General features: G+C 29.7%; 2 protein-coding genes and 1 long non-coding RNA gene across 3 annotated transcripts; all 3 read right to left on the bottom strand.

Annotated features, from left to right (window-relative positions):
* Positions 1 to 1,440: 1,440 nt before the first annotated feature.
* LOC107494441 (uncharacterized) lies at positions 1,441 to 2,186 on the bottom strand. The gene is made up of 3 exons (XR_008010247.1): positions 2,064 to 2,186; positions 1,776 to 1,825; positions 1,441 to 1,661 (listed from the first exon to the last, which is right to left on the bottom strand). It is a non-coding gene; the product is annotated as an uncharacterized LOC107494441 (long non-coding RNA).
* Positions 2,187 to 3,512: 1,326 nt separating this feature from the next.
* LOC107494438 (inactive protein RESTRICTED TEV MOVEMENT 2) lies at positions 3,513 to 8,381 on the bottom strand. The gene is made up of 2 exons (XM_016115475.3): positions 8,238 to 8,381; positions 3,513 to 4,143 (listed from the first exon to the last, which is right to left on the bottom strand). The coding sequence occupies exons 1-2, from the start codon at positions 8,344 to 8,346 to the stop codon at positions 3,599 to 3,601; spliced, it is 654 nt and encodes a 217-aa protein (XP_015970961.1). The 5' UTR covers positions 8,347 to 8,381; the 3' UTR covers positions 3,513 to 3,598.
* A 7,966-nt stretch (positions 8,382 to 16,347) lies between these two features.
* Positions 16,348 to 18,078, bottom strand: LOC107494434 (uclacyanin-3-like). Its single transcript, XM_052263083.1, has 2 exons — positions 17,913 to 18,078; positions 16,348 to 17,024 (listed from the first exon to the last, which is right to left on the bottom strand). The coding sequence occupies exons 1-2, from the start codon at positions 18,076 to 18,078 to the stop codon at positions 16,348 to 16,350; spliced, it is 843 nt and encodes a 280-aa protein (XP_052119043.1).
* Between the last annotated feature and the right edge of the window lie 607 nt (positions 18,079 to 18,685).

Here is an 18,685-nt window from a genome sequence, read left to right as displayed (position 1 = left end):
TGTCCTCTAATCGCAAGTCGTCCATCGTCGCTCTCAAGGACATCGTCGCAACTACAGCAGTCATCTCCATCGCAGGCGTAGCAGAGAGCTAGAGAGCATTGTCGTCTAGTTCGCAGCGTCATCTAGTCTGCGCCGTCATCCAGTTCGCGCTGTCGCAGCCCCTAAACTGAGCACTTCTTCTGCGTTGCCGAGCAGCACTCTCTATCGCCGAGCAGTTCCTCTTCGTCACCAAATAGTTCTCTCTGTCACCGAGCAACAACTTTAGTCCGAGCCCTCTCCTGCAATTTACAATGTCTTCTTCTGAGGTTAGTAACTTAGTCGGGTTAAGTATGATTTTGGTCCCTAAGGTATAAGGTAAAAATATTTTTCGTTTCCAACCTTTTTTTTTTGCATACAAAATCATCCCTAAGGTTTAAAACTAAGTTTTAAAATTGTCCTTTTTACTTAAATATTAAAATTTTGGACCAAATTACCCGTAACAAAAAATTATAGAAAAAAGACAGAGAGTGTTTCTGCTCCTGCAAAGGGAAAATTGAAGAAGGAGAAGGAAGAAGGGAAGAAGAAGATGTTCACGATCCACCTCTGCCTCTGCTTTCGCCGCCACCTTCATACGATTTTGGTCCTAAGGTAAAGACGATTTTAAAACCAAGTTAAACCTTAAAAACGATTTTGTATACAAAAAAAAGTTGAGGCCTATACCTTAGGGAGCAAAATCGTACCTAACCCAATTACTTACCATTAAAAGAAAATGCTGTAAACTTTTCTGCCTATACAGTTTGGAATTTAGAAAGTTAAAATTGCTGGTCTGTTGAAAAAAACAAATTTTTTGAACGTTATAAGTTGATAATGGTAGAATCTTTGACCTCGTTATGGCTATAATTTTGTTGTTGTTGCTGGTCTGTTAGAAACTTTTTAATTTTTTAAATGTTATAAATTGATAATGGTAGAATCTTCGACCTCATTGATTTCTTTGTTTTATTTTTGTAGAAATTGCACCAATCAGAGAAGATGATGATGAATCTGGTGTGGATTCAGATTAAGCATGGTGGCTGTTTTGGTTTTTATTTAGCTTTAAAGTGGCTGTTTCAGTTTTTATTTAATTTTAAAGTGTGTTTGTTTTTGTTGTTTGTTAAACATTTTTAATTGTCTTTATTTTTATGTTTAATTATTAGAATAACTTGAAATTGTATTAAATTTAAATGTGATATACTATTGTTATTTTAGTTTATTGACTATTTTAAACTTCATTTATGATGATTAAAATTCTGATTATTAGCTTTTAAAAAATAAAAAAATCGATTGAATCAAATCGTTGTTAGTTTGGTTTGATTTGGTTCAGTTCGATTGTCCTACAAATAGCAAATCGAATGGTTGATATTGTGAAAGAATTGAATAGGTCGGTTCAGTTGATTTCCCTATTAAACATTACTCTGACATAAAATGAATTTCATTCATAAACACCAGTACAAAGATAAATAATACAGATGTGTTGCTTCAACTATATAATTAAGAGTGCATTCTCAGTTTAAGTTAATCTGTTCAAAATTTTAACTGACATTAAACCAAAAACTGGCTCTAAAGTGTCTTCATCAGGTCCATGAACTTTGTTGGCTCCATCATCAGTCACTTCTTCATTACTTGTGTCATCATTATCTCCTGCACTGAAATGTTCATTGTACTGCTCATGTGTCCCATTGCTTTGGACCAACGAAAAGTAATTATAGAAATTAAATTAAAATTGAAGATCAGATATAATTTTTAATTTCCTCACTCACCTAAAACTAATTGCCCCATTCCTTATCCAAGTAGTGTCGATCTTAAAAACCTGGAAAATAAGCACAAAAAAGAATATATATACAACAACAATCATAAAAATTAACACAAAAAAACACGCAACTGAAGAAGTAGTAGATGAGTGCTTGTCAGAAAACAGAAGACGGGAGAATAGCAGAGTCGTTCGCGTGGTGGTGATGGCCGAGCAGTGGAACGGAGGTAACGGTGAAGAGAAGACGGTCGAGCAAACACATTTGCGACGGCGAGGAGAATAGGGACGAGCAGCATACCTTCTAGCGACGCGAGGGGAGAAGAGGAGATGACGGGGTTGGGGCGATGGCTACTGCTGCTGGTTGCGCTGGAAGACCTTACGATTGGATTTTTCATTTTTGTGAGAGAGATGGGGAAGGGGGCTTCTCTGCTCGTTTTGTGTTTTTTTTTTTTTTAAGGGGATCAAAACGACCATGTTTTGACGGGGATCAAAGAACCGGTCCTTTTAACAATAGGACCGGTTTAGCCAGGTCATCGGTTAACTATCGGTTTAATCGGTTCTTTGACCGATTTTTTACATGTCGGTTTTAGACGTTAATCAGATAGGTTCTCGATTATTCTAGTCGAATCGATCAATTCGGTCCGATTTTTAGAATCTTAATAAATAGTCAAGAACCAAAAAGGACATTTAATCATATTTTTTTTATTATATTAAAAGTTTTCAAGAATTACTTTCATTAGACAGATTGCTCCAATAGTCATATTTTCAATATATTCGTTAAACAAATAAATTCTTAAACAAATTTATTATAAGATAATTAGATATAATAATTTATGGTCATAGGACAAATTAGTCGAATATGGTGTTAATTATGAAAAAAAATTGATGTTGTTACTCGACTCACATTTATTCAAGCTCTCCTTGCCACCATGACATTCTAAGATAGTTTCTCAATCGAGAAATGTGAAAAATAAATTTCTTAATAATGATTTGAAAAAGAAAATATACATAAAATCAGACTTAGAATATCCTTATCCTTCTAAAATAATTTGTCTTTTTTGTATGACACTTTAAATCCTATATCATAAATCCTAAACTCATAATTAAACACTCTCTTTAAGAATAGTTTGAGAAGTTTAGCACCATTATTTGCAACATCGATTTACTTGTAATCCCATAAATATGCTCTATTTATTTGCAAGAATAACTAAAATGTTGTTCTTTTGCTATTATATGTTGAAGACATGATTATTACTAAAGATAATGTTACTAATATTATTGATCTTAAAGTCTCCCTCAACCACTATTTTAAGATAAAAGATTTCGAGTCCGTCAGTTGTTTTAGAGTCATAAAGTTATATCATATGATGAAATAAAAGTACTTGTCTTAAACAAAATATGCTTTTAATCTTTTTGTTCGAGCAGAGATTATAGACAATCACAACAAATTTATTCCTCTTGAGTCTAATACTCGTTTTAGACTATAAATGGTATCGTTACAAATAATTTCACTCTCTCTATAGACAATTAGTCAAAAATCTTGTCTAATAATTACATGACCAAACATTATCTATCATATTTATGTTGTTAATCAAATTTTATTCTCCTATACTTTGTATTCATTTGTCATTGTATATTTTATATTTTAATATTTATTTTATGTAAATAATTAATTTAGCATATGATTTTTTATACACATAACATGGTTACAAACTAAATTTTCTTGCAAAACTTAAACCAAACAATATAATACAATAATATAACATCAACAACATTCTCCTTATTCACATAATTAAAATTTACACAAATGAAACCCCATTATTGTTTGTGCCTCTAATTATGAAAATAAGAATGAGCATGAGCCATGAAACTTTTGCTCATATCCGCAAGGTAACTTGCTACAACCAATATGACAATGATAACAAGCATGAATTTGAGTGCAACCTCTCTGGTCGTTTCAGGTGGTAACTCTTGATCAATAACATCATCTTTATTATTATAGTACCCTTTTTTTGTGTCACTAAAATTATTAATATCATAACTATCTTCTGCTTTGGATGTGGCTTCGCTAACTTTATCTTCTTCTTCAAAGGTTACTTTCTCTTTACCTTTGTCTTTCTTTTTCTTCATGGCGGGTTCAAATTCTTCTTGTTCTTCTTCTTCTTCTCGATAAGATTGAGGGATTTTCTTTGGCATTACTACGGTGAGAATGTTTTGCATGAAACTGCCATGAATGGCATCTTCGTTGCAAAAGGGTGGGAGTTTAATCTCTTTCTTGAAACGCTTCCATTTTGTTCCATCCAATAAGGGACGCTCTCCACTTATAATCATCATTCGAAGGTGGTTTATCTGAATTCTTATTTGTTCTCTTTTAAAACCTGAAATTAAATACAAAATAAAATGCATGTGTTAAAGAATCCATAATATTTAAGAGATAATAAAAAATTAGTTCAATTCAAAAAATTTAAAGATATTGTGTTTAATATTTATTAATTATTGCTAAAATAATTATGCTATTTTAAATTTAATAAATATATAATTACAAATATTTTTGTTTATATAAAATTATAAAGTTTTATTAAATAAGATAATTTTAACTATTGTCTTTTTAATATTACCGTAAAAATTATATTGTATGGCAAATTAAACAATGAAATTGAATAATCGGCAATAGTAATAGTCAAAAGGGTTTAATTTCTATATATGATGTCAGTATAAGAAAAGGGTTTAGTTAATTAGATAAAATTTCATGACAATTTAAGATTCTTTTGTGCGCATTTGGTACATATAGCAATTAACACGAGAAAAGAGTTTTAATTTTATTAAGAAAGGAATTTTAACTCTTTCAAATATAAATTTGTAGTTTGAAGAACTAAGTGCACTAGTGAAATGAATTTTATTTTATTCTATTTTACTATTTTTATCCTTCTTTCATCATAGCTCACCATTTACAATATTCAACCATGGCATATAAATTAATAGATAAACATCTATTATCTATTATAACATAAGTAAAGGATAACCCAAAATATTTTTTATAGTGAATAAATGACATATAAATTTGTATGTTTCATATAAACTTGTTATGTAATTTATAACAATAACATAAAAAAATATTTATTTTAGACCTATATTTATACTATCATAGATACTAACATTTATATAATCAATTTAGTATTAATCTCATAATTTTACATATTAAATTATGTAACTTTACAAAAAAGCAGAAAAAAATAATTCATATCAATAGTTTAATTCTAATATTGCATATCTTATTTGGAGAATAAATTTTATTTTATGAAAATCTATCTATCTATCTATCTATCTATCTATCTATCTAGTATAAAAAGAAAAACCAAATAATGATATTTATAATTTTTCTATCATCGTATTACTTTTTAATCTTCGTTCTTAGGTAGTATTTTGCCTTACATTTAATTTTTTTTAATTTTTAATTTTATGTAGGTTATTTTATACTTTTAATAGTAATATTATTTTACTTTAATAGATATAAATTAGTTAATAAAACCTAATTCATTCTCTCTTTCTATTTTTACTTGTATTCATGTTTACTATATAAATTAATTACTAATATTTTGCACAATTATTTAAAAACTTTTGTTGATGATCACATTTTTATATTTTAGTTTCCTAAATAATTTGCTATAATGTATGAAATTCTTACAATGTTTTTAAGTTTTTTTTTTTTTTACTATTTTTGATCTAATTGTGTTTATCAATTATATATTGTCTTCGCTACTTATATATTACCTTTATTTTTAATAATTTATATTTTTTAATATTATTTAGTTATAATAATAATAATGTTAAAAAAATATGATGTCATGGTTCATGTATGTTATTTTCAATTATTAAAACATTATGTTCATATTTGCATTACATCTAATAGCTTTATTCTTGTAGTATAATATTTGAATTTGTTAAACATATGTATTAGGTGATCGATGAAGTCTTTCAAATACTAAAATGTATAATGTGTTTACAATTTTATTTAAATTTAATATTAACTTTAAAAAATTTTTTATTAAATAATTTTTTATGTATAAAAATTAAATAATTTTGGTTTCATGCAACGCGCGGATTTAAATTGATGAATAGGCATACTTGGAAGATTGATTAAATTCAAGTTTTGATAATAATTATTATAATTTATTTAGTTTTATCTTTCTCAATTCATTATTTTTAATTTGGTTGGTTTGTAGAGATTCTAGGTTCTCATTTACCATTCTGTTGGATGGAGATGAGATCTTTTGTCAAAAGAAGAAAAAAAAGGAAGCAAACATGGGAGAAGAAAAAGATCGTTGAGACAGGCTAAGGGAATATCTGGAAAACCAAGTTTTTAATTGATATAATTTTTATATTTCAATTTTGAATGTTCTAGATTTTACATTGAGATTGTAAATCAGTTTTATTTTGGTTTAATTTAGTTTGGATATTAATGTGAGAATTAGAATACTACTCAAACAAAAATTATCGAAAATAATATTTTATTATGTTCGAAACCAAGTAAAATATTTTTTTTTACAAAATTCAATTTTCAAAGTGTTTCAAATACACAAAATTAAATAAATTTAATGAAAAACGATAGTACGACTATGTTGACATGGGATATAAACATTTTATTATTGGCCTTATTTATGTATGTAATAATTCATTCTTTAAAAACAATCTATTATATATTACTGATTTTAAGGTCAAAATGTGGTACATGTTACTCTTTCATTATAATTAAAATCAAATTTTTTTCTTTAAAATTAAAGAACTCTCCCCACTTTTCTCTTATTTCTTCACTCATTCTATCTCTTTTATATATCTTATCATTATCATTATCAATGACTAAATTACGATTTTGAGAGTCAAAATATACAATATAACATTTTCTTATTGTATTTAAATTAAATTAAAATACTAAAATTGAAATATAGCTATATTATATATTATATTTATATATTTACTAACTAAAAAAATGTATCATATTACACTCTCTTATTAAAATTTAGAATAAATATTTTTCTCTAAAATTAGTAAACATCCTTCTTATATTTTCTTATCTACCTCTCTTTTTTTCTATTTTTCTCTATCCTTCCTACTCTATATATAATTTATAATTCATATTTTATATTAGTAATTTGATAAATCAAAATTTGTTACTAGATATTTTCATTATAATTAAAATAAAAAATTTTCTCAACTTTCAAAATTAACAAACTCCCTCTCTCATTCTTCTTCTTTATCTTTCTCTCTCTTTTCTCTCGTTCTCTATTTTTCTCTATCTTTATGTTCTACAAAAATAAAATTAACAACATAATATAATTTAAATAAAAAATATTATTATATACATATGTTTTATTTAAATTTAAATTTTTATTGCTTATCTTTTTGATATATATTTTTACTTCTTTTCTTTTAAATATTTATTATATATAATTTAAAAAAATACTAATGTTGTGATTAAAAGTTAGAATCAAGATTCAATTGTTTTTAAAAAAATGAGTTAATTTTATAACTATCAATATAATTTTTTTTATGTTAATATCTAGTTATATTTTTAATATATATAAAAATATTATTTTCAAATAGCAAGTATAAAATTAATTATTTTTATTTATGTAACAAACTTAATACCTAATCAAATATAAAAATATACACGTTAAATTCTTTTAAATTTTAGATAACGAATGTTAAGATTAAGTAAAAAAATTAAACTCTTTCATTTAAAAATAATAACTAAAAAATTTATTATTTAGTTTTGTTTAAGATTCTGGTTTTCTTAGACGACGGGGACTTTTAATTTGTCCATTAAAACCATTTTATAAAAGTCGTTTAATGCTATAAATTTTTCGTGTCATAATCTATAATATCAAAACCTACGTAATTTTAAAAGACTTATATTCCCGTAATAGTATTACGAGTAAAAATGCTAGTTGTAGTCTAATTTTGCAAAAAAATTAAACTTATTTTAATTGATTGATAGAATAAAACACATCTTACAGTCATCGTATAATAAAATTCCTAAAATTTATACTAGAACTAATAATTAAATTTGGTTATATAGATTCAACAAGTCATTTAATTTTGGTTTAATTATTCTATTGTTTTTTATAATTTTGCAAAATTTTTAATTAGGTCGTTATATTTTTTTCTTTTAAATTGGATCTCTGCACTATTTTTTTTTAATTAGGTCACTCTTAATAGTAATTGGCTTCATTGTATAGGAACTCAACTAAAAAAATGATGCAAAGACTCAAATAAAAGAAAAAAAGTGTAAAGACTCAATTTAAAAAAAAAAATTGGTACAGGATCAATTAAAAAGAAAAAAAAGTATAAGAACCTAATTAAAAATTTCACAAAACTATAGAGATCAACAGAGTAATTAAACCTTTAATTTTCAAAAGACATGGACACATTGAAATTAAAGAAAAAGAGCATTAGATGGAACATAATTACGTGCCTGGAAGATGAAGTTCAATGGTGTCACGGGCCTCATCTATACGCAATTTGCATACAGGATCAAAATCCTCATAAACCCGATTAGTTATATGTGTAAGCTTGGATTCCATCGGACGGGAGAGAGAGATATTGATATTTTTGGATTGAGTCTCTAAATGAATGAATTTCTTTCTTTTAATTTCATATAATATGATATGGGGAAATTTAATATTAGATTAGTCTACTTGAACAATGGGAAAAGAACTTTGAAGCTAAGGTTGCTTCAGTTTCTTGTTTAGTCATAGTCATGGACTGGAATATAATTATTCCTTGTTAACCTTTACAAGTAATATTTGTTTTGTTTTGTTTAGGTCTTTCATTGTTTTGAATATACCTTGCCTTGAATTGCTTCGTGTGCAAATATATTATAATGAGAATTTAGGAATGGAATGAATCATTTGCTTTTGTTCTATCCAAGAGAAACAAGGCATATATGCATTCTATAGAAGGAGCGGCAAGATCATATATAGCTAGGGGTGGGCATGGTTTAAACTGGATCCACTTCAAAACCAGTTTTATGGTTTAAAAAATTAAATCAGAATCAAATTGAAGAGTAAAATCGGTTTTAAATTGGTTTAAAAAAATAAAAACCGATTTTAAATTAGCTTTAAAATTTAAATTCGATTTTATTTATAAATTGGTTTTAAATTCGGTTTTACTTGTAAATTGGTTTTAAATTTGATTTTTATAAAATCCAAATTTAAAATCTGATTTTTTTTATAAAATCCAGTTTTAAAACCAGATTTTTTTAACCAAAAATCCAGTTTTAAAACCAGTTTTTGAAAATCCCATACAGCTTACTGATTTTTACGGACAATTTGGATTTTAGACAATTATGAAAAATGCTACTTGTACTACAATAAAATTCAGCCTTTTAATCAGCTTTTAATATTATTTAATTATTTTTTAATTAAAACATATTCCTATTTTTTAGGATATACATTTATAATTAATGTAAAACCCGGTTAATTAACGACTAATTAACCCATAAATGAGAATTTATTCTAAAAAGCCTTAAATGTGATTTTTATGGCTAAATGTGATAGAGGAGACTGAGACGAGAATTTTGGTACCAATTTTATAGAATTCGGACCAAGATTGGACCCAACGGGCCAAACCGGGCCAACCGGACCCAAAGTGGGCCCTTGGCCCAACATAACTAAACCAAAACCCTAGTTTTGAGCACTCTCTCTTCTCACACAACACTCAAACACGCTAAAAAGGGGGGAGAACACTCTCAAACTTCTATCTCTCACTTGATCTTCAAACCACCATAATTTTTGATCTAGAGCTCCGATTGCCGCACCGTTTGCGGCCACGCATTCACCGTGAAGAGCTCTACAAAACCCATACAATTAAACTTGAGGTAAGCCACATTTTATACTTCGAATTTCCAGCCTTATTTTCGAGTTTTATGAGCAAAAATGTTGAGATTTTGGACTCTTTGATGTTATAGGACCCAACTCTCTTGAAGGAGAAGGTTAATCTTGTCTCCTTAAACCTTGGGTGTGGTAAGATTCTCAACCCTATTGTAATTTATAGTTCTATGATGTTTGGGTTTTGAGATGTTGTGTATGGTTGTGATGACTGTGGCTTAGGTTGTGTATGTGTGAACATTGGAGCTTGATTGGTGATTTTGAAAAGCTTGAAAAGGGATTTGGTGGTGAAAAATCTGTTCTTGGAGGTGTTGAGACCTTGAGAGCTTGTGGAAAAGTGGTTTGGAAGTGCTCCAGTTGAGCTTGGGAAATCGGCTAAGGTATGGTCTCGGTTTCTCGTATCTAATATGTAATGTAGTAGGAAATACTTAGACTAGAGGCCCTAAGATAGGAATTGAATTGTTGATGTTGTTGAATGGTTGAAATATATGATGTGGTCATATATGTGATGATGATTATTGATGCCTTGATGGTATGATGTATGAGAAATATGCATGTTGTGATATATGCTTGATGATTGGTTATGGTTGAATTGTGAATTGAACCATGTTGATGGTGAGTATGATATTGATTGTGTACAATGATGATTTATTGGAATTGGTGTTATTGAAAATTGGCATGAGGAAGAGTATGTGATATGTCAATGTGTTTGAGTTTGAGCCACTTGGGTGAAGTGGGTTAAAATGATGGGATAGTGATTTTGTAAATTGTGGTAATGTGTCAACGTGTGAGTTGAGGAGGCTTGATGTTGAATTTGATATATTTTAATTGATTTCAAAGAAAAGGGATGAAATTGGCATGTTTTGATTGATTTTGAAAAGAGTTGAAAATGACTTGTTTTGAAAATGGCACTTTGTGGTTTTGTATGAAAAACATGATTTTTTGGGCATACTTTGACGGGACATAACTTGGACTACGGATCTCTGTTTTGTGTCAAATCTATTTATAAATGAAATTGGATCCGGGATGTCCATGGCGTTCGAAGAACGGGTGAAAAACGATTTAAAATGAGGAAGTTATGTCCGTCGGAATGTTGGGGGTTGAATTTGTGAATTCTGTAGTTTTTAACTTAGAAAATTTTTAGCAGAATGACCCCCCGCGCATAGGCGCACTTGGCGCGTACGCACCGTTCTTCTCGAAAACGCCATCCACGCGTGCACGTGATGTGCTCGGGCGCGCCGAATGTGCTGCACCAAATGCCCAGGCATTTTCCAAAGAGTTATGCCAGAACTGTGCCAGTTTTGTGCTTGGGGCACGAGAGTACCCACGCGTACGCGTGGCTGACGCGTGCGCGTCGATTGGATAATTTTCAATCCACGCGTTAGCGTGCATGACGCATACGCGTCGATAAGTTTTGTGGCTATCCACGCGTGCGCGTGTAGTGCGCGTACGCGTGGCCCTGTTTTCATCCCAAAGTTGATTTTTGAGTTTTAAAAGCCAAATCTCATACTTCTAAGCCTCCGATCTCACCGCTTATGTCTTTAATCATTATGATATGTCTAGCTTTGAGAAGAAGGACTAGTGAATGTGGTAACTTGCGAGTGAGGCAAGGGAAAAATGAATGATCAATGAGGATCAAAGATGATTATGTGAGAGGCAGAGGATGGTGGTGGAAGTGCTTGTTATGCCATGGCCCGAGAGGCCGTAATTGTTAATGAAATGGCTGGTTATGGATTTAACCGTGAGCCGCATGGCTAGATTATTGCCGTGTTACGGCGGAGCCATGATTATGGCTAAGTATAAATGCATATATGCTGTTGAATGGATTGTGAATGTTGCACTTCCACTGTTGGAGATGAGAGTTTTCCTGGGAGCAAGCAGTGGCTAGCCACCACGTGCTCCAGGTTGAGACTCGAAGCTCTTTAGACCCTATATCGTAAGGGTGGCCGGGCACTGTGAAAGCCCCGGATGAGCTCGCCCCCGTAAATATTCACCAGTGAAGGTGATGGATATAGATCATGATTATGATCAAGTTTATGATGAGTATAACTTGAGTTGGGGATGCGCGACAGAGGGACAGTCCAATGGTTAGCTACCAGGACTTGTGGGTTGGCTCTATAACCGACAGATGATATCATCAGCCACTAGGGACAGGCATTCATCATATGCATACTATATGAATTGTTTGAGATTACCTATTTGACTGCATATTACTTGCTAATTGTCTAAATGCCTTAATTGTTCCTATTTGTATATTCCTTATTTGATATAACTGTGTTTACTACATTATACTCTTGCTGGTGGTTGGGAGGTGTGAAGGAATTGGAAAGGGAAGTATTAGTTTGACTGAAGAATCTTTAGTCAGTCGCCACCTATGGTTTAGCTTGTTTATAAGCTTTGATATTATCTGGAGGAAGTTCTAGGATTGCCTTCGGCTTTCCTCTATTATTATGTATTATATATGTGGAAGCTGTTACCATGCTGGGACCTCTGGTTCTCACCCATGCGGATTTTGTGGTTTTCAGATGCAGGACGTGAGGTTTTCCGCTGAGGCATGCTGGAGACTTCTAGATTTGCGAAAATCCTTTGTTCTCGGGACCTATGTTTTGCTTAGATACTTTTATCTCCATTAAATAATACAAACTGTGATGACTCCTCTTATGAGAGATTTTGGAGAATAGGTTCCTGTATTTGTGTCCCTTTGGGTTTCCTTGGGGTTTTCCTTATTTTATCATATGTATATATTGCTATGCTTGGACCGGTTATCTTCGCAGCTGGATTTTAAGTCTTGATATTCCTGTTTTTGACACTACTTTGTATATATATAATCTCGTGTTGGTTTATCCTTTGTTCGTTACGTTATCGATCGGAGTGTTGCGCTTTAGGAATTCGATTTTTGTTTACCCTTTTTTTTTGTAAAGGCTCCTAGTTATAAACCTTATTCACACTACTATACGTACTAAATTTTTATTTTAGAGGTCGTAATACCTTGCCATCTCTGAATTATGACTTAAGCATAAGACTCTGTATGGTAGGGTGTTACAATTAAGATTATTTTAAATTTTAAAAACTAAAATTTCTCTAATTTCCTACTCACTTTATAGTTAGTTATTATTTTCTTCTTTTACGTTTTTTCTCTCTTTATAGCACGGTTTTCTTCTTTCTTCTATTCTGCTACAATATTCCAATTTATATCTGCAGAAGAAAAAGAATTCAAAGTTAATGCATTTAGAAAAAAATTAATCCCTTACTTATTGTACTTTTGATAAAATGCAGGATCCGTTTTACGATTGGAATGGTTGAATATAATTATATATACAAACTAAAATGTTTTCAATTGTAATTTATTTTTCAATTGTAACACATCTAAAATTATTAAGTTATACAAAAAATGTTTTTAAAACACATTCAAATTCATAAATCTAAAATTTAAATTTAAACATTAAAAAATAATTGTAACGCATCTAAAATTATGAAGTTACACAGAAAATATTTTTGAAACACATCCAAAATCATAAATCTAAACTTTAAATTTAAACATTAAAAAACAATTGTAACACATCTAAAATTATGAAGTTATATAGAAAATATTTTTGAAACACTTCCAAAATCCAGAAATTGTACATGCAAAAATAATTTAACATTGCAATATATATAAAAATCTCTTTAGGTCATTTTATTCGATTTTTTATTTAAAAAAATAAAAAATTTATACAGAATAATAAAAAAAGTAATGGTGTCAGAGACCCATCCAAACCTTAAGTAAGTTTTCGGCGTGGACGAACAGCGACGTTGATGCAGACGAACGACGAGGAGGAGGAGGAAGGCGAGAAGATGAATGTTAACGAAGGGGAATGTGGCGTTGTGAATAAGCATCGAGAAGGAGGAAGGCAGTGTCGAAGATGAGCTGGCGCGGATGAACGACGGTGGATGATGACTTCTCGATGGGCGCCTCTGAGTTTTTCATGTGCGCTTCTGGTTTTCGACGAAGGTGACTTTTTGCTTCTTTGATTTAGTTAATAATTAGATGGTTTAAGATTTATTTTATAATTTTAAAATCAAAATTTTGAATATGAATAATTTGATTTTTAGATATGTATTTAAATTATAATATATTAATAATTAAATATATTAAATTTGAAACATAAATTTAAAATTTTTCAGTTTTATTTAGTTTGTATTTTGAATGCATATTTAATTTTAAAAAAATACTATCTATTCATAATTTTTAGATGTGTTTATTTTAATTTTTTTTAAATTATTGTAATAAAAGATTGAATATTGTACCATTTTTAAAGGATACCTAGTTGAATTGGATAATTATATTTAATTTAGAGTACAACATACATCGAATTAGTTTTTGACAAATTTTGTATCAAATAAATTAATATCTAACAAAAACAATTTGATAGCTTGGTTTTTATCTTTTATAATAATAGATAAATTAGTTTCAAACAAACTAATTAAATAAAAAATTTTAGATAATTTAATCACTTAACCATACTATTTCTTAGGTAGACACAAAAAAATGGAATAGACACCAAAACAATACTATTTTTTAGGTATTGCTATATAACCAAGTGATTTAACACAGTAGAAAATATTTGGAGTTCAATTTTTATAGGAATTGAATTAAATTTCAATGTTTGAAATAAAAAAAATTAAATTAGTTAGTTTAAATTGAATTCTATAATTTTCTTCTAAAATCAATTCCAATTAAATAGGTGTGATTTAAAATTTTACTTAAAATATAAAATATCTAAAATATTCATGTAATTTAATTATTTTTTTTACCCATTTATTTTTTCTCAACGCCTTTCACCTCTCAACACACGCCCAACACACGCCGTCTTCCTCAGCACCTCCACTCTCCTTCCCTTCACTGCTTCGTCTCACTATTCTTCTCTTTTAACTTGATTTATTGTAGAAGACAAAACAAATAGACATAAAGTACGTATATGCATAACGTCTCAACCGTATGCATACCGTATGTTGTTCTTCTCTCAAGTGAATTTTGCTTTCCACATAATGCAAAATTATACGCTGCTCCAATCAACTAGAAAATTTTAAAGCTATTAATTAGTGTGTTCTAATTTTTAGTAAAATTGATAAACATTTGTGTTTAATGTAGTGTACATATATATATGTGTGTGTGTGTGTTTATTCAATTATATACTCTGCTTATGTTTATTCAATAGAACAAAAACAAAATATTAGAAAACCAAAGCAAAAAAGGGTTTGATTCAGTTTGGATGGCAAGATATTTTCTTGGTTTGCTTATTTGAATGAATTGGTATTAGATTATATCATGTTTTCAAAATACATATCAAAGAATAACGACCAGACAGAGGTGAATGGCAAAAAGGAGACAAGGAAAGAGGCGAACAATAAAAGTTGAGAATGAAAAAATACAGGTAAATATATAATATAAATGTTGAATAACAGTTTAAAAAAAAGTTAAATTAATTATCAAAATCAGATATGTAATTTATTAGAATAATTAATTTTAAATTTAAATTATTAGAATTAGACAAGGTAACTTCTAGGGGTGCACAGATCCGGTCCGGCCCGAAGGCCCGACCCGGTCCCGAACACTTTAGGAACTAATTTGGAGTGATTTCATCGGGTTTGGGGTCGGGTACGGGTCTCAAAAATAGACCCGGTCATTATTTTGGGTCGAGTCCGGGCCATAGTTCGGGTCACCCGAAGTCAGCCCGGTGGTCCGGTCATCATACACAATTAATATTTTGTGTTATTAGTGATGGATCATGACTATTATTACGTGGAATTTAAGTATTGTAAACCTTAATATTTTGTGTTATTAGTCATTATAAGACTATAAGTTAATGTTTTATATTTAGAATGCATAAGATTTTAGACTAATATATAAGATTGTGTTATTTGTATTGATTTAAATATTTGGTATTATTAGACAATATTAGTATTGATTGTGGTTATGCTTTAATATTGATTGTGGTTATGCTTTAATTTTGAAGAATGGTTGGTTCTTGTTATATTTTTCTAAGTAAATTTTACCATGTTAACTAATGGTTGGAGTCTTGGAAATTTGGATATTTTTACATGCTAGTTTACAAGAAGGTATCAACGTAATGTAATGTTAACGGCCCGATTTTTACCCGATTTTCACCCGGTATAATTGTGGCCCGAAAGTGTATTGGTTTCATCGGGTCTAGGGCCGGATTCGGGTCTAATAAATAGACCCGGTGTATATTTTGGGTCGGGTCTGAGTCACATCAAATCCGGCTTCACCCGACCCATGTGCACCCCTAGTAACTTCTATCACATTACGTTTTCATTCCATTTCAATTCTATTTCCCCTTTTCCATTCACACGTCCTTCATTCCGATGATCCTCCTTCCGCTGCTCAGAACGACACGCCTCCACCTCCACCAGTAAACCCGATGCGTCTCTTTCTCATCAAAATTTGTCTATATTCATTTTTTATTGAGTGCCACAGCCTTTGTAGGGTTAATTACCTATGAAGTTTCAATGATAAGACATTTGTATACGGGCCGATTTCACTTAAACACATACATTTCACAAATAGTTCATCATAATAAATAAATTCTAGATCCTAAATTCTATAATCTGTTTACAAATACATTTTATTTATCTATATAATATTTCTCATTATTACTAGAAAAATAGCTTCCTAAATAATCGAATATTATATGATCATCCTAAAACACCTAGTAAATTTGAATGAGATATTTTGAATGGTTTCTTTGGCATTGATCGAGCAAAGTGGGAGAAGCTAGTAGTCCATGAAGCATAATGAAGCTGGGAGGAAGGTGCAGGTGCAGGAGATATAGAAGATGAAGGTGTTCCAGGAGTCCGTGGTGCTTGTGCGATTGGGGTAGGTATTATTTGAGGTGCATAAGGAGATTCAGTTGACCATGGTGCATAAGGAGGTTCAGGTGAAGGCGTTATAGGAGTCCATGGTGCAGGTGGCGTAGCTATTGAAGGTGTAATAGGAGTCCATGGTGCAGATGGTGCATAAGGAGGTTCAGAAGGAGGCATTATAGGAGTCAATGGTGCAGGTGGCGTAACTATTGAAGGCGTTATAGGAGTCCATGGTGCATAAGGAGGCTGAGTCCATGGTGCAGGAGAAGGTAATGGAGGAGACCATGCTGGCCACACATATATAGCAAGCTTTTGTCCCAATTTACAATGATTACCAATACTTGAAATGTACCATCTTGCCCCTGTGCCTCCAAATATAATCTCATCTTCTCCACTACTCAATGTTATTGCATTAGGAGAAACTGAACAAGTTATAAACTCATCTGGATTCACTCTCACCACGTTGTCCCACCCGGGAACATACTTGAACACTATAAACATATTCAATTCTACATTAACATACATAAGTATATCATTCTTAATATGACAAAATGATGTTTTTCTCCTGTACAATATTTAAATAATGGAACTCACTCAAATAAAAATATTAAAAATACATTTTTTAAAGATATTTTTTAATAATTAAAATTTAACATATATAATAAATTAAAGTATTATTTTTATTAAAATTAGACCGGACAAATTAATTTAGCCAAAATATCAATAAATTAAGGTCAGGGATATTTAAATGATATTTTTTTTTTCTTTTTCAAAGTTAGAAGAAGTGAGACTCAAACTCGCGATCTAAACAAACTATGTCGTTTGAGTTATAGTTTATTGGTAATGTTTAACTAGTTCTTCTCTATTTATAAGATGTATATTTTTTTCTTTTAAAATTAAAATAACATACACTTTATTATTATTGTGATAAATTTTATTTATTTTGAATATTTTAACACATAATACAAAACATTTAACTTGTTATAAAAATATTTAATTTAAAATTATTTATATATTTCATGATAAACAACAAAATATTAAAAATAAATATATTTATTACTTAATAAATATATATTTATATTATTATCAACCAAATAATAATTATCACTAATTTATATATAATATTATAATGATTATTCAATGATATTTTTGTAAAATAGACTAAAGTATATATTATTCTAAACTGATAAAAATAAAAAGTATGTACATCTTATAAATAGAATAAGAAGAAAAAGATTGGAGAGTCATGAACGTTATTTTTTTTTAATATTGATTTCTTTATTCATTTTAATTTGGATATCATTTTAAATAAATTGATAATTAAATAAACTTACTTCTCTAAATATAATTTACATCTCTAAGTTATATAAGACTATGAATTGAATGAGTTTAATTACCAATCCGGTCCCCAACATAGAAATTCTTGTCTGCAGCCCAAGCTTGGTAATCAAATAATGTTCTCCAACCATAGTCATCTCCAACTATGTATTCTTCGACAGCTATGGTTGAGAAGATGGTACAAAATGCAACAAGGATTATTATTAGAGTACGAGAAAGAGCCATGCTTAATAAACCTAATTAAGCACTTTCTCTAAGTATGCGATTATATTGAGATTGACAGAATGGACCTATATAAGAGTGTCCGGAGAAGTTTACAAGGCTTGTAAGGTATACGTGCTGTGTGTGTCGTGGACAACTAAGGACGGCCTCACATAAATTTGATACCCAATTTTAACCAGTATTAATATAAGGAAAAATATAGAACAACAATTTTATTAAATTTTGGCAAGTATGTAACCAGTAAAAAAAGAGTGAGTAATTCTATGCTATTAGATAAAATTTTACATTATTAAAAAATTATTAATAACTACTTAATAGTTACAAATCATAAAAATTGCTGGACCTTAATACTTCTCTTAATATAATATTAAAAATAGTACACCCACTCATATTAATATATAGTTTTTTTTTAATTTAAACTTTCACTAACTCTTACTTAGTCCTAGAAACTAGAAAGCAAACAAAACCTCTGTTTTGTAGCAATGTTTGATACATATTTATAGGTTTCTCGGTTTTATGGTTTTTTTTTTTTGTAAAAGTTTAATTTTGGTTTATTCGAATTTGATTTGCAGGTTTATTATCGTTTGATTAGGGATTTTGTTAGATTTGA

The sequence above is a fragment of the Arachis duranensis genome, chromosome 6 (assembly GCF_000817695.3).
Source record: "Arachis duranensis cultivar V14167 chromosome 6, aradu.V14167.gnm2.J7QH, whole genome shotgun sequence".
In the NCBI taxonomy this organism is placed as follows: domain Eukaryota; kingdom Viridiplantae; phylum Streptophyta; class Magnoliopsida; order Fabales; family Fabaceae; genus Arachis; species Arachis duranensis.
The sequence above is the reverse complement of the archived record's forward strand: the minus strand, read 5'-3'. Positions and strand labels throughout refer to the sequence as shown.

What these genes read in the sequence shown, in the direction of transcription:
- LOC107494434 (XM_052263083.1), bottom strand. Translation starts at nt 18,078, where the DNA reads ATGGCTCTTTCTCGTACTCTAATAATAATCCTTGTTGCATTTTGTACC. An exon ending in CTATGTTGGGGACCGGATTG is followed by an intron (nt 17,025 to 17,912) that starts GTAATTAAACTC and finishes ATGTTAATGTAG; the next exon opens with AATTGAATATGTTTATAGTG.
- LOC107494438 (XM_016115475.3), bottom strand. Translation starts at nt 8,346, where the DNA reads ATGGAATCCAAGCTTACACATATAACTAATCGGGTTTATGAGGATTTT. An exon ending in CATTGAACTTCATCTTCCAG is followed by an intron (nt 4,144 to 8,237) that starts GCACGTAATTAT and finishes ATTTAATTTCAG; the next exon opens with GTTTTAAAAGAGAACAAATA.